Source organism: Pelmatolapia mariae, linkage group LG16_19 (genome assembly GCF_036321145.2).
Source record: "Pelmatolapia mariae isolate MD_Pm_ZW linkage group LG16_19, Pm_UMD_F_2, whole genome shotgun sequence".
Taxonomy (NCBI): Eukaryota; Metazoa; Chordata; class Actinopteri; order Cichliformes; family Cichlidae; genus Pelmatolapia; species Pelmatolapia mariae.
Genome location: NC_086241.1, coordinates 28,045,913 through 28,073,372, shown reverse-complemented (window position 1 = coordinate 28,073,372; position 27,460 = coordinate 28,045,913). Strand labels below are relative to the sequence as shown.

The 27,460-nt window shown below is 39.4% G+C and overlaps 1 protein-coding gene across 4 annotated transcripts in view; it reads left to right on the top strand.

The window, feature by feature from the left end:
* Positions 1-27,460, top strand: part of man1a2 (mannosidase, alpha, class 1A, member 2) — a 134,227-nt gene that overhangs the window by 94,613 nt on the left and 12,154 nt on the right. For all 4 annotated transcript variants that reach the window (XM_063497087.1, XM_063497088.1, XM_063497089.1 and 1 more), the window contains exons 7-12: positions 5,614-5,708; positions 11,503-11,626; positions 11,861-11,954; positions 20,835-20,950; positions 21,573-21,792; positions 23,151-23,323. In XM_063497087.1, coding sequence (XP_063353157.1) covers positions 5,614-5,708; positions 11,503-11,626; positions 11,861-11,954; positions 20,835-20,950; positions 21,573-21,792; positions 23,151-23,323 — 822 coding nt within the window. The remainder of the gene's footprint in view (positions 1-5,613; positions 5,709-11,502; positions 11,627-11,860; positions 11,955-20,834; positions 20,951-21,572; positions 21,793-23,150; positions 23,324-27,460) is intronic.

Sequence of the window (27,460 nt, the reverse complement as noted above, 5' to 3'; positions counted from 1 at the left end):
GCCCTGAGTAAATGTGGTTATCCCAGCTGGACTTTTGTCAAAGCTGGGAAGGCGCCAAAAGAAAGCTCCAGCCGATCCAGGAGAGAAGGACAACCGCTACCCAAGCGAAAACCTGTAGTGATCCCATATGTGTCAGGAGTATCGGACCAGTTGAGACGCATTTTTTCTAAACACCGGGTCTCTGTGGCTTTTAAACCCCAAAACACGCTGCGCCAAAAATTGGTCCACCCCAAGGATCGGGTCCCCCGACACAAACAGAGTAACATAGTGTACGCTGTTAAGTGCCAGGAGGATTGCCAGGATTTATACATCAGGGAAACCAAACAACCTCTGGCGAAGCGGATGGCACAACACAGAAGAGCTACCTCGTCAGGCCAGGACTCTGCAGTCTATTTACACCTACAGGCCAGTGGACACTCTTTCAAGGATGAGGATGTACACATCCTGGACAGGGAAGAACGCTGGTTTGAGCGTGGAGTCACGGAGGCCATTTACGTGAAAAGGGAAAGACCATCTCTGAATCGAGGAGGGGGCCTAAGGGTACATCTTTCGCCATCTTACAATGCTGTGATTCCCCAACTCTCTGTGAATGGTACTCATGGCCATTGATCAGTGGGCTTTGATCAGTGGGTTTTGGTCAGTGGTTGTTGATCAATGGTCATGAGAATTTGCATAATTAAGATTAAGGAACTGACCTCCCAGCCCATTGTTCCTTCAGTGGGCTGGTTTCAGTCATTATGCAAATGTACTGTTAATAAGATTGGGGAAAACTGCAGTCAGCTGAGACTGAAGAAGTCACTTGGATGAGTGACGAAACGTTTCTCCCACAAAACGCTACGTCCAGATGAACAGAATCAACTTTGGAGATTTACTTACCTGGATGATTGAGCATGCATCAAGAAGTTTGGAAGTCATGTAGTATTTAGTATGATCATTTTTACTAACTCTGGGAGAACCTAAGGTTAAAAATATGAAGCTGGGAAAGAGCAACACAGGCCCCATTTATGTAATCTGTTGGTACAACAACAACTTTTCGTATACTGTAAGTGATAAATAGATAATCAAGCTACACTTGTCATACTTTTCTACAAATTTATTACCAAAAATGTCCACATGACTTTCACTAAATAATGCAGTCATACATTGACTGATTCAAATCAGGCTTAATTGCCTCAAAACAAGTAAAATGGCTCAAACATCACATGTATTAAGTGTAGCGTTGCTTCAGTCAGGCAAATGTACGGATAGTTATTAAGCAGAAACACTACATCTGTCTCTGATTCTATTTGGTGCTGTCCGTTAGAAAAGTAAACCTATCTGGTTTCTGGCTGCTTTTCCTTAGCGTTTTTTTCCCTGTAGCTCTGCATGTAAATGGAGGCAGTGGAGGGAAATGATTATCATAAAGAGTCCAATTTTATCTGTGAACGCGGCTGACTGTTTCCCCGGTGGGTCGTTTGGCTCCTGTTCCTGCTTGATGGCATCAGCAGCAAGATTGCCAATAAAAGTTTGTCAAGGGCCTCAGTGCACCCAGCTGACAGGCCACGGATAGATGGAAAGGTTTATGACGGCTGAGTACATGCACAGTGCAACTTTCACAACCTGACAAAAAAAAAGTCAGTCGGGTTCAGAAGGTAAAGGCAAATCTCTCCATAGGAATTGCTAATATAGGCGTGCCATTATCACTGCGTGAAGAAACAGCTTTTCAGTTCCACGTACGCCCACAGTTCTATAAGCGATTCCCAGCAGTTAACCGGCTGTTTACACACCGTGCATAGTGAAACAACACTGCCATCATTTTCTGCTAGTGTCATAGGTTTCCTAAAGTGTACAGTGTACCTGCTTGAAATTATAGTTTTATTTGGGGTTTTAAAAATAAACCAGTATATCTATAAAAATATTAATGTGTATAGAAGAGGCATAGAATAGCAAAGTTGCCCTTAATAGTCTTTATTGTTGTGGAAGGTAAAATTCACATTTACAGTGTGCAACGTCTCTGAAGAAAGCTTTCAGACACACAGAACAAACATGGTTCAGTTGTACAGTTTCTCACTCCCCTCTAAGTACTTAAGTTGCTACTTGTATTGTGAGACAATCTTAAATCTGCATATATACATAAGTGTTGCTCAGCTGGGTCTCAGTTTATTTTGTCAGCCGTCCTCCTTTACTTTGTAGTGTGTGTGTTTGGTTTGAGATAATTCAGTCTGTTTGATAAAAATCCCACTAGTACTGGTTGGACAGCATCTGTCCTCAGATGAGATGTGATAGTCTTGTCCTGGGTGTGGTCCCGTCTATACCAGCCTACTTTTTCATCATTCTTTTTCTCTCTGCCTCTTTCATCCCTTCTCAGCCTTCTGAGTAAATTTTCTTCATTCCCTTTCATGCAATTCATATCTTGTTCATATGCAGGCCTATTTTGCATCGGCTTGACGGCATCATTCCCGCTCTCCCTCCCCTTGTCTCTGTCTATTTGTTTCATGTTTAACTCCACAGTTTGACCTCCAAGTCTTCTGTACAGTGTCCCCTGGCTGCTTAAGTATTCTGCAAACACCAGCATGTGTTATTGCTCCCTCTTACTTTGTGAGACAGCAGGAATTTTCCATAGATCTGGTCTCTCTATAAAACTGTTCAGCCCTGACAGATTGTGTTGATGAATCAGCCTCCGTCTGCCCTGTGTTGAACCACTTCTCTCTGTGGCACTGCTGTCTACTAGTTATATAAAGGCCTCTTTGGGCATTTGTCCCACAACTGTCCTCCATGAGTGAAATACACATTGCAAAACTGGAAATTGAAATTTTGTACAGGCCTGGCATTCTTGAACCATTTTCTTTTTATTGGCAACATGTTTGCCATTCACACTTTACTAAAGTGCTGCAGTGAGATCAGATTTGAGTCGGTCCATATCCAATCACCCAGACCTCCCAGTTCATGTCATGGATTCTGTTGATTATTGTGGAAACTTCTGTTAAGTTCATAGGATTTCTTTGTCTCAGTGCAAATACTCCATGAACTTTACTGATTTATTAATTCATTTATTGACTCTGTGATAATATTTTTTCCACCTCCTATAAGCACACATGTTCAGTAATCATGTTTTTATGATTAACTGTTCTAACTTTGCACGATTTAATATACTGAATGTTATGTAATTGGCTTACTGTGCTCAGATCAGCCAATAAATGCGTACCAGTTCAATTTGAATGGACCAGTAGGTGGAAGCTCTACACCTGGAAGACAAGAGAAAAAGAACAGCAGCAGTGCCACTTATCATGGCATGTAACAGTGAATGATAGTTTTTGTACATGACTGTAATCATGCAGATGCTATTAGCCACCCTCCACAATGTACAATGTGTGGTTTAAAAAAAAGAAAAAAAGAACAAAGCACAACAGTTCATTTTTGTTATACAGCATTTTTAATGTAGCTTACCATAATTAGTGGGCATATATCAACTGAAAATATAATATTGTATTAAGTCCTTACATTTACTGTATCTTTTCAACTCAGACCATAAGCTCTACAATATTGTCCAATTTGTTTGTTTTCTTCTATATAAATTTAACCTGTGTCTCCTGACCCCTTCAAACGTGTCTTCCTTACACGCAGCCAAGATTTCGGCCATAGACAGTATAAGACATATATGTAGGTGGCATGATCACTCACTGGTTTCTCACGGCTCCGTTTGAAGCCTGGAGATGAGCGTTTCCACAGTCGCCATCTTGGTTGCAAAAAGCAGACATGATCAGCGTCGCCTCCAGAATTATTTCTTAGGGATTCCCATATGGGGGGGCACTAAAAATATTGGGGTGGCACACCAAAAACAGAATTTCGCGTTTTATTATGCAGTTGTCAGATATAGGTTTCTTAAAAAATATGGAAAAGAGAGAGACAAAGGAATTATAAGCCTAGTTAATTTCCTGCTATTAAAGTAGATATCACTGAAAATGGGTACATATGAAAACCAACTAAGATTTTGAATCAGTAATAAATAACAAGTTCATGTTTCAACTCATTGTAGGGTGTCTTCTTCTCTTGTGTTAATGTTTATTAGAGTTATTACCAACCACTGGGGGTTGGTAATAACTCTTATCGGCATGTGGTGGTTTTCAGATAGAATGCAGGTTTTTAGGCACTTGTGCATTGGCTTAATTTTTTCAACCCAGAAGCTACATCTATGTTTTATGTTGCCTTACAAAAATTGCTGTTTGAAAATTTTTTTTAAAAGTAGCTTAAAAATCAGTCAGGACACGAGATTGAACTTGTGTGCATAAACCCGTGCACACCAAAACATGTCTGTCTTCCTAGTGTCAGTTATATGTGAACATACAACATGATGTAAAACTATTGCAAGGCAGATTAAATTTATTATGACTCTTATAATAAAATATATAAAGAGGCTACATTTGGCTCCTCCCTGCCACAGGAGGTCACCTCAGTGGGTTGCACCGCGTGTTTGATTTAGCAGAGTTTACCCTTACTGACGCAACCCCCAAAGAGGATTTGTAATTGTACTACTTTAATTGCATAAAAGAGAAAATTAGAGTAAACAATAAATCACTTTCACTCATTACTTTGACTATTGAAAGGCCATAACATCGTCATTCACTGGCATTCCTGCAACACTCCACCACTTTCTCCCCACACTCCCACCACAACCACCCACCCATTCTGCAGGTGTGCTTCTGTGCTCACAGCTGGATCCGTGTCCTTTAGATGACCATATTAAGAATATCCCATCTCACTGACATCAAACAGACATTACTTTACTGCTGTCTGCAGAGTTACTTCCACAGATTCTGACCTTATTAAGTGAACCCAGTATTGAATATGAGACTCCAATGCTGCAACAGTATGTGTGACAGAAACAAAAGCAAAAAAAAGGCCCTGTGCAATTCAGAATGGAAACAAAAGCCGTCTTCTTTCTGTTCTATTCAAATATGATGTAAAATGTGTAGGATGGTTTATTAGAATGTCAACTGACCGCGGATGAAAGTAAACGTCTGCTGCTGGAAAAAGGTCTTTTCAGTAGATGTTGTCGTCTCAGTCGCTGCTGAGCAGAATCACAACATCCACAGTGGCATTTTCAGCTTTCAGCATTTGCTTGTATTCAGTTAGTTCAGCAGCAGAATAACCTTAGTTTCCTTTTATCTCTTTGATTGGCAAGCTGAGAAAAGAACAAGCGCTGCAGCGAGGGCTTCTGAGCCTTCATCTGTCAAACTAGCAGCAGAACTTGTGTAATCTCCAAACGAACACATGTCCATTTCTCTGCATCAGTCTGTAGAAATTAGACGCCAGTCATGATAATAGAAATCTAGACTGTGTCCTATGCCCTGCAAGGTTTTCTCCCTAGACATATCGGTATTTCTCTCAAACTGCAGCACAGTTTGAAGGGAGGTTTTGCATATATTAAGATTTCTGTATTCTCCAAAAATCTGCTCAGCTCTGTGGCCGTCATTTAGCAATAATGTCTCTCCCGGTATCCAACAGTCTGCATTTGTTTGGTTGTTGGCAGTTGTTTTATGCTTGTGTTTGTCTGGTTTTTGAGTTGAACATTTAGCCGGGGAAATGAATGAAGCGTATATGTTTAAAGTGAACCCTTTCTCTCACACTCTCTAGGTTTTCAAACTGAAGGCAGTCCAGCTAGCTGAGAAGCTGCTTCCTGCCTTCAACACCCCCACTGGTATCCCCTGGGCCATGGTCAACCTTAAGAGGTTAGTGACACTACCACTAAAAACCATCCCATCATCTGTTAGGTTCTCTTAAATGCTGAAATGAGTATGAAATAAATTCCACACGATCAGAAATGCCAGTTTTCTTTTGAGACTACACTGCGAGATTTAACAGATTTCACCAGAATACTAATGAAGAGTTTACAGATATCAGTTTGCTTTACTTAACAACTACAGTTGTGGTTGGAAGTTTACATCCAGTCATCATGAGCACGAATGTCATGGTCATTTTGGTGTTTTATTGATTACTTTGAAGTGTTCTTTTTCTAGGGCAGCATACATCTCTAATGACTTTAAAAAACAAGAATAAAGCACATAAATTTGAATTTGGTTTGGATTATCTCTAATTGACACAGTTACATACATATAACCTCACTAATATTTGGTTAAAAACCACTCTGGAAGTTGAATCTTGACCAGATAGCCATCAACAAGTTTGTGGCATAATTCTGTCTGGATATTTGACACTCTTCTTGGCAGAATGGGTAGAGTTCAATGGTTGGTGTCTTGGCACTGACCCGTCATTTAAGCGTAGTCGAAACATTTTCAATATGGTTGAGTTTGGGGCTTTAGAAACACCACTCCAGAAGCTTGATGGAGTAATTTCTAAACGACTACAAACACTGAGCATCAGTTCAAACAACTAAGTACATGTTACTTAGATGTGCCACCACTTTGTCTGAAAGAAGAGCCAGACTTTCACCCTCAGATCAGAAGAAATTGGTTAAGATGTTTAAGGAACAACCTAGAAGCCATGAAGACTCAAGCCTGTCATGACCTGGAACACCAACGTCATAGTTCAGAGGGAAGCCAGTTTATCACCTTTAGCTGAGAGGGTGTTCTGATAGGACAATAATCCCAAACAAGCATTAGCACGCACCGGTTCTGGAATAGATAAAGCAGGCAAATGGTAAACTTCTCGCCTTCCCTATTGAGCACCCAATTGAACACTTAAAATCCAGGGAAACCAATTCATTTAATTTAATCTTATGTTTCATTGATATCTTTTTCTCTTTGTAAGGTGACCTTGGGTTTTAGAAAGGTGCCCTCAAATAAAATGTATTTTCATTATTATTATTATTATTATTATTATTATTATTATTATCATTATTGTTAATTTAAACCAATCCTATAAAAAAGCTAGAGTTATGTCAGAAGCGTGTTGATCGCTACCAAAAGGGAATTTTAACCAAATGCTCGTGGGAGTTTATGTATACCATTGACCCTGTATGAATTGGAGACGATCCATAACAAATTCAAACTTGTGCGCTCAGTTCTTGTTCTAATGTCAGTGAACATGTATTCTCCACAATCCTTCCACTCTGGAAAAGGACCCCTTCTAAAAAAAATAATTAAAAAGACATGTTAAAAAAATAAAATAATTAAACAGTTATTTTATTAAATAACATTATTTTAGGAAGCACACTTTCCTCTAAAATGATTGCTTGAGGCTCTAGTCTGAGCTCAGAACGAAGGAAACTGTCCAGCTCTTCCAAGTCAGGGCTGTAGCTGCTGAAAGTGTATTTCCCATTGCTGTATTCAACTCCCCTAACTGCTGTTTTCCTTTAGTCTGGACACAGGCACACATTAATTATTTGTTTAAATCTGGCAGGTGAAAGAATGGCAATTAGTCCATACAGTATGTCATAATGTGACAGGTTGTCTACTAACACCTTTATCAGTAAGTTATTGTATCGACTGTACTGATGTAGATAGAACTAGATTGGCAGGAGAGTCACTTTTTCATATTTAGTAACTATTCTGTTAACTGGCCAACTAAAATATAATTCAAGTCCTGGCTACATGGTTTTCCAATGTACATACACTACCAGTCAAAAAGCACACCTTCTCATTTAATGCTTTTTCTTTATTTTTAATACTTTCTACATTGTAGATACATACTGAAGACATCAAATATAAGAAGAAAGATATATAGAATTATGTAGTAAAGGAAAAATTGATAAATAACTCTCAATACATTACATTTTTGATTCCTGAAAGTAGCCATCCTTTGCTTTGTTGACAGCGCTGCAAACCCTTGGCCTTCTCTCAGTGAGCTTCATGATGTAGCCACCTGAAATGGTTTCACTTCACATGTCCCTTTTCAGGGTTCATTTGGAGAATGTCTTGCCTTCTTAATGCGGTTGGGACCATCAGATGTGTTGTGCAGAAGTCAGGTTGGTGCACAGCTGACAGCCCTTTTTGACAAATTTTAGATTTCATATTATGGCAAGAACCAATCAACTAAGTAAAGAGAAACGACAGTCCATGATTAATTTAACAACTGAAGGTCAGTCAGTCTGGAAAATTGCTAAAACTGTGTGTGTCCCCAAGTACAATCACAAAAACCATCAAGCACTACGATGAAACTGGCTCACATGAGGAAGACCAGGAGTCACCTCTGCTGCTGAGGATAAATCCATCTGAGTCACCAGCCTCAGAAAACGCAAGTTTCCAGTACCTCAGATTAGAGCCCAGATGTGCAAATCAGGCTTTTATGGTCAAATAGCTGCTAATAAACCACGACTAAGGAAAGGCAACAAGCTGAAGAGATTTGTTTTCACCAAGATAAACAAAGGAATGGTCATTAGACCAGTGGAAGACCTGTGCTTTGGTCTGATGAGTCCAAATTTGAGATCTTTGATTCCACCTGCCGTGTCATTGTGTTACGCAGAAAAGGTGAATGGATGGTCTCTACATGCATGGTTCCCACCGTGAAGCATGGAGGAGGTGGTGTGATGGTGCTTTGCTGGTGACACTGTTGGGGATCTATTCAAACTTTAGGCACACTGAACCAGCATGGCTACCACAGCATCCTGCAGCGACATGCCATCCCATCCGGTTTGCGTTTAGTTGGACATCATCAATGACGCCAAACACACCTCCAGGCTGTGTAAGGGTTATATGACCAAGGAGTGTGATGGATTTCTGCACCAGATGGCGTGGCCTCCATAGTCACCTGACACAGTCGAGATGATTTGGGATGAGATGGACCACAGAGTGAAGGCAAAAGGGCCAATAAGTGCTCAGCATTTCTAGGAACTCCTTCAAGACTGTTGAAAACCATTTCAGGTGACGACCTCATGAATGCCAAGAGTGTGCAAAGCAGTAATCAAAGCAAAGGGTGGCTATTTTGAAGAATCTAAAATATAAAACATGTTTGGAGTTTTTTTTCCCACTTTGTTGTTTACTACGTAATTCTTTATGTGTTCATTCATAGTTTTGATGCCTTCAGTGAGAATAAAACTTCACCTCAACAATTGTGCAAGAGAACAAGCACACACATTTGCTTGCTTTTTAGCAGTCAAGACTACCCCAAAATGTACACAAAGAAAGATGCACTGTATTTTTAAATCTCTCTTAGCATACCTTAATTATGCAAATTTTTTGGACTCTGGAATACTGGGATCATTTATCCAGTATCTTAAACACTAGACTTTTTAGTCTCCCTGCCTCTCAGTTTCGGTCAGCTTTGCTGTGATTTATAGTTCCTTGCAGACAGAAGGTTTGACCAGCAGGGAGATGGTGCTCACAGCCAGAGCTGTGTGTCTATGTTAACTGTATTAGCAATATCCCCTGTGAGCGATATCATACAGATGTAAGAGTAGAAAAAATACCGTCTGACACTGAGTATTTAGTGCAGTGTTTTATCTTACCAACATACACATTTTTAAGGTGCTGATGAATCCACTGAAAGAGTTAATAAAAGGTAGAAACACATTCACAGTTTTGCTGCTTGGACCTCACAAGTAAAATCATTGCTTTTAATGTATTTAAAAGTTGGCTTTGACTGTTTGTTTTTTTTTAGGTCTTCCAAACTCAGAAAGGGTGTGTGTGTGTGTGTGTGTGTGTGTGTGTGTGTGTGTGTGTGTGTGTGTGTGTGTGTGTGTGTGTGTGTGTGTGTGTGTGTGCATCTCAATAAAGCCAAGTCCAAGTCTTGAGGGAAATTTTTGGAAGTTGTGCAAATTAGTTTTATAAAAAGCTGCAAAAAATCCAGAACCAGTGTTAAATTCAACTTTTAGAAACATGCAGCCATCCTGTTTGTAATGCAGGTTCTAACAGTGGTCTGCTTGCCTGATGTATGTCACTGTAACATTCATCTCTTTCTGTTCCTGTTAGCGTTTTCTATTCTCATTTTCTTTCCTCCTCCCTTTCATTTCACCCATGCATAGAATGAGAAACTTTGTGCAGTTTTATGCCTCATGTGTACTCTCTCTCCTGTCCTAGCCTGCCCTCTCTATTATCAGTTTACATTTTCTTATTTAGCATGAAACAATGACATCAAATTACATCATTGCTGGTCGCTACATGTTCAGTTATTATGTGTGTGTGTGTATGTACGTGTACGTGTACACAGATCACCTTCCCATAGCTACACAGTCACACACACCAGAAATACTCTTGGGAACTGTACACAGAGGAATTTAAACAAACCAGAAAAAACAATAACTGACAAACCTGTTTATATAAGGTGCTTTACACACAAACACACAAGTCACAGCCTATTAATGTTGCATCCTGTCATGTAAAACTGAAGCATTCCCATCCACCTCCTGCGTCACATGACTGAGAAAAGATGATGTTTTACTGGTTGTAACTCTTACTTCAGAGTATATCAACAGCCAGAAGCTCTGCTGTGTTTCCCTAGACCAAAAGATATTTAAATTGATTATATACCATATTAGCAGATTTATATGGTTGTTATGAAGATGAAAAATTTAAAACATTCTTAAATTTAGTTTGCATGGTTTCTAATTTTAAGTAAAAGTGCAACATGACTGATTAACACTTTGGTTTAACAGTGACAAAAGTAGTGCAACCTTGTAGCTTTTAAATCGGTTGCAACGTAATTAAATTGAAAATGAAAATGTGTTTTTTCCGGCATGTTGTATCTTTAAACCCTTCTTTACTTCAGTGTAACCGCATCAATAATTTCCATGAACCATGTGCTCTTCCTGTCTTATGGAGTGCAGCTAGCGAGAGCTCCAAGGATGAGTGGAGTCATTTGCTAACGTTTATTGCAGCTGCTGGTATTATGCATGCCTTCACAGTCTGGTTGTGCTTGACTGTGTTTTTGCCTCAAGTAGTGAAATAAGTTTGTTGTTTTCACCTTTAGCAGAAACTGTTTTCTTACGTATTCTGTTGGAGGTAGTTTAAGTAGCTTCCTTTTTAAATACTAAATCCTTAACAGAGGCTGAAATGTGGCTCTGGCTCTCAGATGTTCCTGGGAGTTTCGTCTTGTGTGCACAGCGTGGAATTAAAATGTGTGGCATGATACTTTTATATCATGTTTAATTTAATCTGGTGTTGCCATTGATGATATGATGTGGTGCAGTTCTGGTCACATGAGACATGAGAAATGTGTTTATTGTCTTTTTTTTCGCATTGTTAAAGGCAACAGTAGGGAAATGGTTAGCATATGTCTTGGTCATACAAATTCCTTGATAGATCCAAGGGAAGAAACATTAGAGGAAACCATGATGATGATAAGAATGAAGGCCTGGCTAGCCTTGTTGGGCTCTGATAATGTGAATAAGGCAGATATCTGAAAATCCTTGCCCTAAAAACTGACACGTAAATCCTTATTCAAACTTCAAACCAGGCAAACTGTCCATCCATCATTGGTTTAAGTTGAAACCCAATTAGCCTACACAGAAATATTACAGTGAGCCAATAAAAATCTTTATCACTTATTTAACTTCCCTCTATGTTCCGATATTTTTCTGTCTTTTGCCACCATGACCAAGTCTCATTTCTTTGTTCTTGTTTTCTTCAGTGGGGTCGGCCGTAACTGGGGTTGGGCGTCAGCAGGCAGTAGCATCCTGGCTGAGTTTGGGACCCTCCACATGGAGTTTGTTCACCTCACCTACCTGACAGGAAACCCAGCCTACTATCAGAAGGTAATAGTATGAATGTACACTATATGTCCTAATTTTCATGCTGGCGTGCTGATTTGTTATTTAACTGCGGATAACGGTCTAGAAAATGCCAACAGTTGTTTGAGGAAAAAAAATATAGCCTTGTATCTTAAATAAGAGAAACCACATTCAAAATAGAAGTGCTGAAATATTTAGATTAAAAAGGAGAACATTTCCTGTTTGGATTAAAACCGATCCGACTGGTGTTCCTCTCAGGTGATGCACATCCGAAAGCTACTAGCCAAAATGGACCGACCCAACGGGCTCTACCCAAACTACCTGAACCCCCGGACGGGCCGCTGGGGCCAGCGTAAGTACATGTATTTGTGTTGACATTATCGCATAGCTTCAGGGCTCTCATTAAAGCATTTTAGTTGTTAGCATTAATTTATGACTTTTTTTGATGTTTTACTTTTTCATGATTAGACATTAGCTTAAATCCTGTATTTGCTGAACTGTTCATACATTTCAGTGTTCCATTTAGAGGGTGAAATGGCTTTTCCAGTGTTGTAATGAAGCATTTCTTTTAAGCATTAAATATGATTTAATGCTCGAGTTCCTGCATTGCTGCATTTAGGAAGTGTCGATGTTCTTGTGAGCTTGAAATGATCATGGAATCAGGAGAGCAATGAAGAGAATGAGAACAGATTAACACTAAGCGAAGGAAAGATGAAAAGTATAATGAATCTTGTTTAATGAGAACAAATTGAATGGAGTAGAAGAAAATGGAAGAAGGGGAATGTAGTATTCCCAGTATATCGATTACACTCGGCAGTCAGCCAGCGGAAATGAAGAACTCTTGAAGTAAAGTTAGGCATGCAGTGGCAACTATTCTTTCTCTGAAAGCAGTCATTTCTTTAATTATATCTCTGCTGGAAAAATGATCTGCAGAGACAGCAAGCATTAGTCAGGGGCACATCAAGTTTTGAATTATACATTGTAAAGCACAAATAATAATAGAAAGAATGATTGCTGTTGTATTGAGGCAATGTAAATGCTAACTCAAATGTGGGTTTGGACACAAAGTGAGTCACTCGACCGTTTTCTGTTGCTTTTTTTCTTTATAGTAGCAAGCAGTAAGGAGAAGTGTTTTTTAGCTGGACAGAAGGCCAACAGAGTGTTGTATTAATTTAAACTTTTGTCTTGTTATAATCAGTAACTCTGCAGATTGTAAATGTAATGCTGGTTAAAACACACACACACACACACACACACACTCCTTTTCATATCTTAGTGAGGACATCTCATTGACATAACGCTTTCCCTAGCCGCTTACCCTAGCCATCAAAAATGAATGCCTAATCCTCAGCCTAAGCCTAACTATAACCGAACTTTAACCCTGACACTAAAACAACATTTGGTCCCCACAAGTATAGTAGTGTGCAAATTTTCTGCCCTTACAAAGATGTCTAAACACATACACACACACATACACACACACACACATACACACACACACACACACACACAGCCCTGAATGTATGCACGTTGACCCCTAACAGTACTTAAGAGTATTTCAGTTTATTGTCCAAGCTTTCATAAAGGACTACTAAATATTTCTTTTTGTTTATTTATCTGTTCATTCATTTTTTTAAGCATGTCTTTCACAGGACTTTAGAACCTGAGAGTGCATTTTACAGAGACTTAGATGCTAGTTGACTGATATGTAGTTATATATGGGTCTGGTGTTTGTTATCTAGGAATTCCAACAGAATATTAAAACATTGTGGTTTTTAAAATATTCCCTTTCGATGTGCACACTTTTATTATGGAGCACCATAGTTTTTGCCTGAAGATCAGATATGACAATCTGCTCGGGGTTTGCTCTTTAGTTCAGTGAGAGGAAATGAAAAGATGAAATCTGTTTCAAATTGAATATATAGTGTTTGGGTTTTTTGTCCTAGGTATAGTTGCCATGGTAAGAGAGTGCCATATTCAGCCTGTTCAGTTTTACAGCACCCAAAGTAAGATGGAGAAACTGGAAAAAAAGAGAAACAGATGAGGTGATGGTGCCACTCAAAGTCTCCATTTTATTTGTTTTACTTGACAAAACAAATGAAGAGCACTCAGGGACAGATAGATAAATGGAGAGGCTCATTAATGGATGGATAGGTGGCTTGGCAGTCAGACTGATGCACTTGTAAGTGCACAGACTATGAGCCAAAAGCAGGGAGAAATAAATGGTTTGAAGATGGAGGGTGGGCAGATTGATTGATGGATAAATGAATGCATTAACAGATGGATAGTCAACTGGCAAGCTGGAGGACTAGGCAGGTGATGATGGATGTTTTATGTTTGCTTCTGGGCATGCATGAGTCAGGAAATGAGCCTTTCTTTACCTTCCTGCGAAATAAAATGTTTAAAACAACAACTTTTTCTTCACATGTGTATTTCTGTGCCTTCAGTGTAGATCAGTCTGCATATATGAGCAGAGTTTGTTTCCTGCTCACCCTTGCATGCTGCTCCTTGTGTGTCTGCGTCGTGATTTTTATGGCCAGGCCACATTAATTTGCTGCTATTTGACCTTGTTGCCTTAGCAGTGTTATTGATTATAGGGAGTTATGTGAGAGCAGTGTAATTAATATAATATGAAACTTCAGGTAGATGAAAGTAGTTTTGAGCAGCAACATCCTTGACTGGTGATTTTTTTTGTTGTTGTTGTTGTTGCAAAGTAATAATAATAATAATAATAATAATAATAATAATAATAATAATAATGAAACATTTTATTTATAGGCGCTTTTAAGACCCTCAAGGTCATCTTACAATAGTACAAACAGCAGCAACAATACAATAAATAAAATATAGGAAAATAAAATTTTAAAAAAAGTATGAGTGATTTCACTGTATTTTCACTTCAGTCATCATTTTCCATGAAGCTATAAAATGTTGCTGTCCAGTCATCTATAGCAGGAATTTGAAACCTTTTGGGACTGAGGAGCACTTGCAGGAAAGAAAACTTTCCAACGGCCTCCTCGTAATCCTAACAGGGATTTAGCTGGCTGCGGCTTAGTGTCACTTCACAATGTAACTAAAATATTTTCATGTCTCACCTGATATCTAGCTGGCTAATAAGCCACGCTATGTAACAGCAGGCTCAGTGAACCGTGAGGGGAAGTGAGCAAAGTCGTTATAACATGACATAATGTGTTACCATCATACCAGGGTTTCTATTGGCCCAGACAATGTGTAGGAGGGACTGATAGACAAACTAAGCATGTTTTATTGGTCTAAGCAGTTTTCTAATTGTATCAATGCTAATCTAATTTCCCCTCGTGGGACAATTAAGTATTGAATTAATTAAATGCACTTTAAACTGCACAGTTCTGTTTTATGGTTTATAGCATATTATTGGCGAGGCTTAGCTATGGCTCAGAGATTGATAAACACTAACTGTAGATAAATAAGTGGTTATCAACAGTGGAATATTTGTGGGTACCTGTAAGGAAATGCAGAGCCATCAGTATTAGCTCAATCATCCAATAAAAGCCTCTCTCACACACAAACTCTTAAATATAATCGATCTTTAATGATCACTGTTACAATAAAATTACTGTCACTTTCAAACTTTGGAAGCAATCACTTATTGTTTATTAAATGTGTATTTATTGATAGGTACACCAAAGGCGAATTTTGCCTCTAGTTAATTAAGTTAAACTGATTATTATCCTGTCTTCTGTTTTGGCGCGAGTGTGTAACTCTTTTCTTTACAGCAGTGGGTTTTTTTTAAAAAACCTATTGAATTATGTTTAAGATTAAATTAAAGTAAATTGCCATAAAGTCAAATATGGTTGTTCTTTGTGTAATTTAGAAAACCTGTAAGATAAACAGAACATGGAGACAGAAATTGTCAAATAGAGACGAGATACATTTGTTTAATTCATTACGAGAATGAGCTTTTCAGAACAGAGAGGCAGTGAGGCTGTCTCTCTCTTTAATACCATGTGCCGCTATCAGCAAACAAACCTAACAGAGACCATGAGTTAAAATCTGTGCAGCTGCAGGGTTTTCTTACCGTATTATCTTCTGTGACAAGTAGACAACCACTATTTGGAGGCTCTGTTATCTTCCTAAAAAGCTTAATTGGTTTGTACTTATTTCAGGGTGAAACTAACTGTAACAGACAGGATGAAAAACACCTTTCTTTTCTGTGATGGGGGTTTATTTGCAATAACTCTGTTTGAATTATGAACACTGCCAATGTTGGTATTGGATGAGACCGTTTGAAGATTGGAAGCGTGTGTTGACAGCATGTGCAGTGTTGCCCCGTGTATGTTAATGTGTAGGTGTGTAGACAGTAGTTAAGCCAGACTAATGAGGAATGAGTCTGAGCTCCCCTTTCTTAATGAGATCCAGCTGTGACTGACAGTGTTATTACCACACACTGTTCTGTCTTAGCGTAACACAGTGCTACCTATCTACACACAGCACCCACTCCCTCTTTGGAACCTCGCAGTGACTCTTCTTTGCTCCTGTGTATACAGTCCTTGTCTTTCATCTCTAGATTTTCATGTATCAGAGTTAAATATAGCCCAAACAGAACGTCATTGGGAGAATAGTGTTTTACATAGGTTCAGTATCTACAGGCTGTACACACTGCTACAGGTAAAAGTTGGCAAATTTATTATTCAGTCCTTACTCTTTTCTCCCAAAGGATGGAGTGTAGGCAAGAAACAACCTGAAGATTAAGAGAACTGCCTTTACACCTATAAAGACTTTTTTGCCAACAGTATCGGTGTCTTTCTGCAGCTTGATAAAAGTTTTAAAACTCTTTTATTACTTATTTTGGCTGGCATTTTGCCAGACTACTCTTTATTCAGAGCTCTCTTTAAATTGTTTTTTAAAAAGTTATTATTTATGCAGTGTACAGCAGCTTGGATAAAGCAGCTATGTTGACTGCTTCTGCACTTGTTGCCAGTTTTCTTGCAACTTTTCTGGCTCGTGTACAAGAAAATAACGTTCCCATTCTCATTGATGTCATCTTGAATTGACATCGAGTCACTGAAAGAAGCCTATTTATGTTTTGTAATTTTTTTCCCTTTCTCCTCCTTTCAATAAGACTGAATGTTGATGAGTGAAAACATTTTATTCTTGGCCCAAATGGTTATTCATTGAATTTTTTAGGAAAACCGCCACCTCGATTTTGACTCCTATATTCTTTATTTGATCAAAATAGTCTAGTCTATGAACAGGTTACCTCTTGTAAGAGTAGTTACATTGTGTCACCTTAATGTTTCTGTTACGTGAAAATGTTTTACACACAATATAATGCTGGAAAACCTGTTTGGGATCATCCAGTTGTGTGGCTCCGGCTCCATTGTTTCTGATGCTGTCACTACTGCTTAAAGAACTTGGAGCTGAGCGTATATCATAGCCAAGTAAACTGTGGTGCCGAGTCCAACAGTGTTCTAATGGAACATTGCCGACTAGTTTGTGAACTGCGTTTTTTTGAAGTCCATAATGTGGCCACAATTTATCCATCATTTTCAGTATAACTCGACCATATTCTATATACAGTTTATGTACAATTACAAAGAATTCCAGGGTGTACTGTGGTGTAATTTAAATCTGGCTCACAATTATAGACACAACCTGACATAACAAATCGATATACTTTATTTCACCTTCTTAAAAACACAGAGGAGTCTCTCACAGTGCCGAATGGGGGGTGTACCTCTGTGCTGCTTTGCAGGAGTAGCACGTGGAGTGGGTCAAAAACTTAGATTTTGAAATGAACAAGTTAGACTCGCTGGCTTTAATAAAACTGAGATGCTGCAGCAAGACCCAAAGAACATCAGTAAAGATGTTATTAAAATAATGATTAATTGAAAAAAAAAAATTCAGGATCCAAAATCTTAAACCACCAAAAGTTTACAGTTGAAGTTTACAGTGAGGCGAGGAGGAGAGCCCCGAGTGGTCTCTCGCTTCTGGTGTGAAGCGCAGTGCAACTCGCTCCGGTGGGAAGTTTGACTTTGGTGGTAAATCTGTTAAACTGTAACACAGGTGTCCTAAGGTGAGCTAAGGAGGACAGAACCCTCTGGGGAGGAGAAGGGTAAACACTTGCTCGGTCTTGATTTTCAGACTGTGAGAGGTTTCTACCTGTTAAAAGGGAGTTTTTCCTTTGCACTGTCGCCAAGTACTTGCTCAAATAGGGGGCTATTTGATTGTTGGGGTTTTCTGTATTATTGTAGGGTCTGCCTTACAATATAAACCACCTTGAGGGGACTGTTACGATTTGGCGCTCTATAATTAAAAAAAAAATTAATTGAATTAAATTGAAATGGTAAAGAAGGCTTTAAAGGATGCTAAATTAAAGAGTGCACTAACAGCCTGCACGATAAGTGAGCACTCTGTGTTCAATAAAGTCATGAAAAGTACAACAGTTTACAGACAACAATGTGTAATTGTGAAATAAATAATGATCAGTCACTTTGTATGAGAAATTAGTACAGAAATCCTGGTGATCCTAAAGAGTTCCCACTTTTCATTGTAGCTGTATATGCAAAGACAGTTGTTTGATATATTGTTATTGCAGTTTTTTAAAAAAATCTCTGCTGGTTCGGGTCCTTCCCATAAAATCATTATACTGTCGCTTTTGATAAGATGCAAAGATGTTGTGTTATCCCAGCAGCCTGTGTCCTTGACCTCTGCTTTGAAACAGAATGTGTGAAGCTTTGTGAAGGCGTCTTTTTACACATGCGCCTTTGTCTGTGTGTTTGAAGCTGCCACCTCAGCAGACCCTGCCTTTGATTGGCAGGTCCTCTCTGCATGACCCAGATGCTTTGATTGACAGAAAGTAATGGAGATGGGAGCTTAGGGAGTATATGTGGGTGGATGCTAAGTTAAAAGTGTGAGCGGTGACAGTAAAACAGAGTATGAGTAAAGAGTTGTAATAAAACTACCAAAACAGAAAAAGACTGATAGAGCTTGGCGTGTTTTAATTTGTACAACCCTTTTTCCAAGAAATTTAATTTCAAATTAAATGTTATTTTTGTTTTTTTCCCTTGAAAGTAGATAAGTAGATGGTAAATTATTTGATACCATACCTCAGGGTCAAGGTCAGAGGTCAAGTTTTCTGAAAATAGAAAGTTATGGATTAACTTGCTTAACCTCTCCCCAGCACTGCTTGAATCAGCTGATTTTTGTGTTTGTAGAATGTCAAATATGTGTTACCAACAATGAAGTTCGAAATGCATCTGGTGAAGAAACTATGCAACATCAACACTAACAACACAGTGTTTCTTTCATCTCTTTCTTACTTTTTTACATTTTTATTTTTGGCTGTTTTAAATTCCAAAATCTGCAATCTGCAAAGAGTTAATATCGAACGATATATCAGTCGGGTTCTAATTACAGCAGATGAAAAGGTTTGGCTCATCATTCACCAAACTTCCAAACAGCTCAGCTCTTTATTTAGACTCTTAAAAACAAGAAAATGTAAGAAAAACAATGGTTGATCCTAGGACAGTGAGACAGATGTTTTCATGAAGATATTACATTTCAGTTGTCTCAAACGCACAAACAGTGAGTTAAATGGACTGAACTTGGCACACACCGTATGTTTCTGGGTGGTAGTGTCCAGTTTTGTTGTGTTTTGTTTTGTTTTTTCAGACAACCTATCCCTCCAAATGTCAGAGTAATTCAAATAGTCACAAAATTAAACAAGAGCAAAATGTCATAATTAGACAATAATTATTTAGTGATTAATAATTAACAATGAAATAGCAGTTAATAGAGATATACGGAAGTCCTATATATGCAGAATCTGGCAGTTTTCATCATTTGTCCACATAGTTTGTTAAAGCTATCAGTAGTTTAGGATTCATCAATAACCAAATTTTTTAAAAAGTGGGTCTTTGCATTAGAAGGACAGAGAGGACTTGTGTCAACCATCTCAAATGCCTCTTTTGTAAGCAAAATACCACATTACATTGATCGTTTACTTTATCTGAGGTTCATTTTCCTAAAGGTCAGACATGCTGTTTGTTATGCCCCCAAACATGAACGCTAGAACATAAAGTGGACTTGCTTGTAATGTGAGTCCACTTTGTTTCCCCTGGCTCCAGTCTTCATTTTGCACCCTGTCATGTACGTTAGAGTGCCCAGACTCTTTGGGGGATCAGAGTAGTTGTCATCTAACCCTCGAAATGGTCCTCCACGCTCTGACTACCTGACTGTGCTCATTTTTAAGTAGTTTCATAGACATAAGCTCTCAGCTTTTTGCTGTCATTTTTGTGTAAATACTGACTCAAGCACACACATGTGAAATCCAGACAAAAACTCATGCGTCAGCCCACACTGGCCTCGGTAATGTCTTCAAGGTTGTTTGTGAGATTTGCGCACTCTTTGGGACTAAAGATGAATAATTCATTGCTTAGATTGCTTTTTCATCTTCCTTGTTCCCCGTCTTTTGTGCATCCCTCCATTTACCTGCGGGCATGTTAATCACGTAAAGAAAAGAATCTCCTTGATGATGAGACAAAAAGCATCTGCTCAAATATCAGCTATGATTACACAGAGCTGAAGGATGAGGAATATTCTAGTTTTTCCCCGAGTGAAGGCAGAGCTGAATAAACATTTCATCTGTGCAAAAGTGGTTGAGGCACCAATTCATTTGCAGTATTGTCATTCACAAAACCAATGTAGAAAAGGTCAGTATATATGGGATAATTCACAGTCATTCAAGCCCCGTGTTTTTTTTAGTAATATTTTGTGGGTCAGTAAAATTGCCTCTGAAACTGACCAAAGTGCCATCAGAGTGGGCCCTGAGTGCTCTCAGGGGGTTATTTTCTTATTGTGATCCCAGACTGCCAGATTCTGGCATCCTATTTTCATTTTGTGCTGTCCTGCAAATTAGGGCAGACATGAAAGCTGTGTAAACGTTGACGAGGACGATTGGGGACACTGAAATGTGAGCGCACACATCAGGGAGAGGGTAAACAAAATGGGACGAGAGAGGAAGCACACTGCTGATATATTGTGGATGTAGAGAAGAAAAATGCCCAAGGTTTTGATTTAAAAAAAAAAATGTTTTTGATGCCATATGCTACACTCTGCCAAGGACTTTGAGGCAAAGTCAAAAAATAAATAATTCACTTTGGCTTTCTCATTTGTTTGGCTCTTGCTGGTTTTCCTCTTTCGCTCACGCGGTGACACTTGGAGCTTTCTTTGTGTCTCTCTCTCTCTGCAGATCACACGTCTGTTGGAGGACTCGGGGACAGTTTTTATGAGTACCTGCTGAAGGCTTGGCTCATGTCAGACAAGACTGACACAGAGGCTCGCAAGACCTACGATGACGCCATCGAGGTACAGAATAGTGACTTATGCTGCAAAGTTTAAATACAGATTGTTTTCTTTTATGAAGAATCTTATACTGCATGCAGATGAGTCAGAGCTGTAACTGGAAATGTCAGCAGTTATTCTTTTTTAATAACCACAGAGTCCCCGCTGACCAGCTTCAGTATCCACCTTTGCAAAGGGAAGACATTGCTTTGTTTTCAAGTAAACTAAGAGTGGATTTAGTAGAAAGCAGATGTTAATGAAGCTGTCTACTCATCATTAAGAGCGTCAGAGACTGAGCAGAGCAGATGCTGCGGAGCAAAGGGTGAAGAATGTGGCTGGATTTCAAATGTGACCGTCACTGCTATGTTTAGTTTTCTTCTGTTTGACCCTCCTCACCCTCAAGCAGTTGCCCTCAATGTCAATGCCCCATTCAAACAGTGTAACCTTTTTCTGTCCACATACCAGTATTAATATTGTCATTCCTGTTTCCCACCTTATCTTGTTAAATACACTCATATACAGGCATGTTGTTACTGAAAACAAACTGCTATATTCTACTTTTCTGGGTCTTCATCTTCTCTGAAATGTTGACACTTACCATTAGAGCTTTGCTGTTTCCACAATTGCACGCTCTCTCTTCCTGTAGGCCATCGAGCGCCACCTCGTACGCAAATCCAATGGTGGCCTAACATTCATTGGCGAGTGGAAGAATGGCCACTTGGAGAGGAAGATGGGCCACCTGGCCTGCTTCGCCGGAGGCATGTTTGCACTGGGCGCCGATGGCTCACCTGACGACAAGGCCGGACACTATTTGCAGCTAGGAGCTGAGATCGCGCACACCTGCCACGAATCCTATGACAGGACAGGTGAGGAAGCAGTGGAGTGCTGCATACACAAACACAATATACACAAGTATACAGGCTAGAGAAAAGTGATCACTGTGACTGTTAAAGGGTCTTTTTTATTTTTTAGTGACTTTCTAATATCCTAAATATTTACATGTTGGTGTGGATCAGATGCTGACAGGTAGTGTTAAATAGTCTTAACTATATACGTTAGGAAAATGTTGAATGGGTGTCGTTATCCTCTACAGTAGATGTGAGAGGACACAGATAGTTTCCCTCTTAGCACAACCTGGTAGTGCTAGCATCACTGTCACTTGTTCTCCTGTAAACTCGGGCTAGCAGCATTAGCATTCAGGTCACCCACTGGAGGCAGAACTATAGCTCGGAAAATCACCCACTCCTGCTAGCAGATTGACAATTTCCATTTGACTTGATCCAATCGTTATTTATGGTTTAAGCAACTAATTTACAAATCATTTAAAATATTTTACACACATACTGTATTTTAAGATCCAGTTACTCAAATATTTTATATACACTGATACATTTTACACATAAAAAATAAATCTTATCACCAGGCCCTGAGATTGCCCATGCAGTAAATCCATCTATAAAATCCTCCCAGTGACTCAACCAACAATTAATTCTGCTTGTTCTAATTGGAAACTATGCAGTTAGTAAAGTATCTGTTTTTCAGCTCGTTTTTATTATTAATGCTTCATTTATTGTCATTTCCTTCAAGCATAAAAATATACTATTTACTTGACAGAGAGGAGAGGAGGGGTTACCATGGCAACAAATGAAGATGGAGAAAGAGACAAAGAATAGAAAAGGAGAGAGTGAGAATTTGATAGCTGTGGTCAGGCTGTCTAAAGTTGGCCTGTTTCTTAATAAGCAGCCATTAATGGGAGCTATTAAATGTGTGCGTCAACACACATGTATGCATGTCAGTGTGTTTAATCCTTTCAGGGACAGTCCTGTCACTGTTTTGTCAGCCTCTGTAATTTTCCACTCAGGCTCTTAATGCCTATCACACTTCATTGGCAGAAAGCAGTGGTTGTAAAAAGAAGAAAAGCCTGTAAAATCAGTGGGGTGGGATGCTTTTTATTGCTTACACACACAGGCACTATTTCATATTAAGACAAGCATGGAGCAAAAGATAATCTTTATCTCCTCTCTGTTCTTTTCAACCATTAATTATTTGATCACTCTTTTCCTTCCTCTCTCTGTTCTATCACATCCTTGATTCATTCCACTATTTTCTGTCGTTTTCTTCTTGTCCCTTTTGCCTCTTTTTCTCTTCCAATGTTACCTTTACTCCCTTCTCTTCTACCTCCTGGCCTTTCCTTTACATTTCACCTTTCTTTCTCTTTCTTAAGTGCTGAAGCTCGGCCCAGAGGCCTTCAAGTTCGACAGTGGCCTGGAGGCGGTGGCTGTTCGGCAGAATGAGAAGTACTACATCCTGCGGCCGGAGGTCATCGAGACCTACTGGTACATGTGGAGGTTCACCCATGACCCCAAGTACCGACAGTGGGGCTGGGAAGCAGCACAGGTAAAGAGATTAGACTTTGCATAAATCTTAGTCTTGATTATCATTTTGGTTAGATTTTAATACCTGCAGGCAGTTTTTAAAGACTTACTGGAGAGGATGTGGAACAAAATGTTTTTGCATTTTTAAATTGAGTCTTATCCTTGAAACAGGAATACAGTGAAAACGTGGAGTCCACATAGACACACAAACGTGCAAACAATTAGAAACGCTGTCCCTCTGGATTCATGCACGTGTTATTAATTTGGGAAGAATCCTTTGTAGTGCATAGCGTGGTTCCTAATAAAAGACAACGGAAGACAAAATGAAACTCATTTTTTCTGTATCTGTTAGACTATACCAAAGATTTATGCAGCTTTCTCTACCCGTTCTCATCTCAGGGGGACTAAATATTTTTGTTTTGTCAGCGTTTATTTTGCTCATGTCTCTGATAAGCACAAGGTGTCCTTTGGCACTGGTGCCTCGCAGCACTAGTCACAGCTCTGTTGGATGCAGACAATTAACAGCCAACTTTTGAAAGTTGGACAAGTGGAGGTTGAGTAACAGGTTTCCCAGCCAGAGGACAGCTTGTCTCGTTAACTGTCTTATTTGGAGCTGGAGCTGCTTTTCTTTTTCTTTTTCTTCTTCCTTCTTGTTTTTCATTTGCTCATTCATTACTGTCACCTTGTTTTTCTAGTTTAGTTCTCACTAATTTGGTGTCCTGGTCAGCAAGATTAGACTCTATTCTAGGCTTACTGATGACTCAAAGCTCTTTAATGTTGCATGCAGCACTTTATGCTATACAAGCACTTTATCTGTCTCACATCTCTGGCCAATTTAGAATAACCACTTAACTGATCATGGACTATGGAAAGTTAAGCGGCGCTAACGACTGCACCACCGTGCCGTTTATCTTTACAGGAGCATTTTGGGTCATTTATATAACATCAGTCTAATCAAAACTTATTTCCATGTCACTTTATTGACCTGCCATTGTCAGCCCTGTTTGTTGTGGAGACGGTGGTTACTGAACAGGCCAATCACAATAGTTGCTGCGTCGGCGCGATATGTAGTTACAGTTCTAGGGAGGTTACGTTGTAGGGTCTCAGATGGCTTGCGGTTGTGACATAGTTATGGTGTAGATTTTCCACTGAAGCAAAAATCCCCAGTCAGGATAAATGTTGTTACATACAGTGCCATACTTAATGCTTTGCTAGCAACCGTAAATTCTGGTGAAACAAACTTGGTAAAAATAACTGGAAGTTACCAGAGAAAAGTCTTGTTTCTCCTTTCCTGGTGGGCTCGCCAATAATGACGTCATGTGAAAGCTAATTGATGAAAATGAAAATGGACAAGAAAAGGAGTAAGTGGGAAGATGCAAGTTTACCAACAACCGGTGTGAGAAGAACCGTGAGTGTGAGTGGTTAAGGTAGGTGACTGCAAATACTCACGAAGCAAACGGTACTGTTTATCAAAGATGTTTCAAAGTTAGTTTTTAGTTAGGTTTGTTGAATTTTTTAACGTTATTAACCAGATCTTTAATCTCAACTAAATGCTCCATTTTTCTCCAGCTGTCTAGCTGTTCATTATGAACTAACAGTACTCCCATTGCAGGGTTTTTTCTCCATTTTTCTTTCTTTGCTTAAATATTCTTTGCTTTGCGTCCATTAGAAGGTAAATAGCATATTGAAACAGTAAACAGAGCTTGTTTTTTGCAGTAGAAACCATATTCAATATCGACTTTTGAGTCAGAAGGTCAGACTGTGCTATACTATTAGTAGTAATTTGCCTCTCATCTAAAAGCATGTCACCGACGGAATAAATGCGTCTTTTCAAACCATTTTCACCATGCCTGTGCTTTTAACAGAGCATCATCAGCAACCTATGGTAGACTGTTCTTTTAAGCTTTAAATATGTGAAATGAAAGCAGTGCAGGTCTCACCAAACTTCAAAGAGCACAATGAAGGGATTTAAATTGACATCTCGCAGGTTTCTTTGATTGTCTCCTCAAGTTGATGCATAATGTAGAGTGTTGTACGAGGATGTGAGGTCCTGGCCTTACAGTAAACACCGTGTACAAATGTCTCCATAATAACCACTAATGGTTGGTTTGTGCTCATGCAGCTGGACAGAAATGTCTTGTTGCATTTCAGTTTGATTCCATATGTGGAGAAAAATGTACTGGTGGGATGTTTTGATGTGTTATTAGATCTTCTTCCTTTGGTGTTTCAATATGGAAATGGGAGAGAAATGAAAGTGTCTCTATACATTTCACCCCTCTGTTCCACTTCTTCTGACAGAGGATTAAAGAGTTCACCCGCTATACAGGACTCGGTGTGTCTTCTATGTATAAATCTCTATTGGCCTGCTTGTCATCTTCAGCTACTGCTTTTTTCCCTCTTTACTTTTCTCTTTTGTCCTGCCAATCTTCTTGTCACCTTTTCTTTGTTTTTCTGAGTGGGAGGAAGTGTGTTCGAGCTCATGTTTCAGACAAATCTATTAGCAGGTGTGTTTATGAAGTGTGATTGTATTCGGTGTGACTGACACTAAAGAGAGCTGGTGCTGAAAGGCTCATCTTTGCCTCTCTTTTAATAATGCATATACAGCCTGCAATGCTAATAAATATGACAGCTTATTTACGTCGTACTGCCCTTGATCAAGAAGTTTTATTGATTCAAATATCCTGAAGTTTCAGTTAAGTTTTTGGTAACAGGTAAATAAACAGTTTAAACATTGTTTTTTGTTAATTAGATTGTTTTGATTCTGTCTTGTGGTTATGTCATATTTTAGATGAAAGGGGGGAAACTACAAACAAGCATGTAACAGCTTTCAGATATTGTGTAGCTTAAAAAGTAGTTGAGCTGAAGTGTTCTTTGCCAATGGCAAGCTGGCGATCAGTTGAGGTTAGATCTGGAAATTGTGAAGGCCAAAACATCATCATCCTCATCAAACCGTGACCCCCTCAAACTCTCTGGAGAAGACCATTGTTGTCCTGGAAGAGACCACTCCCACAAGATGGAAATGTGTCATCTTAAGATAAAAGTGATCACTCTTAACAAACTTGTGTTGATTTGCTGTGACCCTTCCCACTAAGGGGTTAAGTGAGTGTCAGACATTAAGTGGGGAGAAACAGAACAACTGGGGGAACAACATTATTGCTCCTAATATACCGTATTTCCCAGACTACAAAGCGCACCTGAATATTAGCCGCACAAGCTAAACTCAGGGGAAAATCCTGTTTTGTACATACATTAGCCGCACCTGAGTAAAAGCCGCAGGTGTTTCAATGTTGACTTATCATATGTAAGAGAATATGCACAAAGGGAATTGTCAGGCTGTTTGGAGACACACCCCTTTTATTAATATTTTGAAAAACAAATTAGGGGTACATATTTCCATAACTTTTTAGGTATATGTACAAGTACCGGTAATTACAAGTACGAAACATGTGCTGTGCTTCATAAATGATAACAAATGTAGTACATAACAATAACCTACAGCACACCAGAAAAATAGATTCAGCCAACCTTTTAGGCTCAGGTGCAGTGACATGGCTTTAACAAGAAGAAAAGTCAGTCATTCACCACCATCTTCCTGCGCACTAAAACCACCAAAGTCCTCTTCTCCAGTGTCGGATACGAACAGGCTCAGGATGGCTACATCATCCACTCTCAGCTTCTTTCCTTCGTTGTCACTTTCAAAACCAAACAAATCCTCGTTGTCAGTGTCTGAGTCGAACACCCTCAGAAGGGCCGTGGCGGTGTCCTCCTCTCCATCATGCAGCAGTCCAGCCCTTCGAAATCCGTTGGTGGTCATGGATGTTTTCACACTTTTCCACGCTGTCAGAATCCACCGGTGGAGTTGAGCATAACTTGCTTTTCGCAAGTTTATCGCCGCTCGTCATCCACGCCTCCCGCTGAACGCGTAGCGCTACTTTGAAGTTTGTTTTTCGCGCTACTTCGTACGGCACTATGTTGCCTGGCGGATGGACATGTGACCAACATACCACTCTTGAACCCCGATACTGTGTGTCTGATCACATGCCCTTCCACCAGGCAACGTAGTGCCGTACAACAGCGGAACAAACAAAACAAATCGTCTTACGATATGATAAAAATCATGGACAATCCATAGAAAAGCCGCACCTGACTAAAAGCCGCA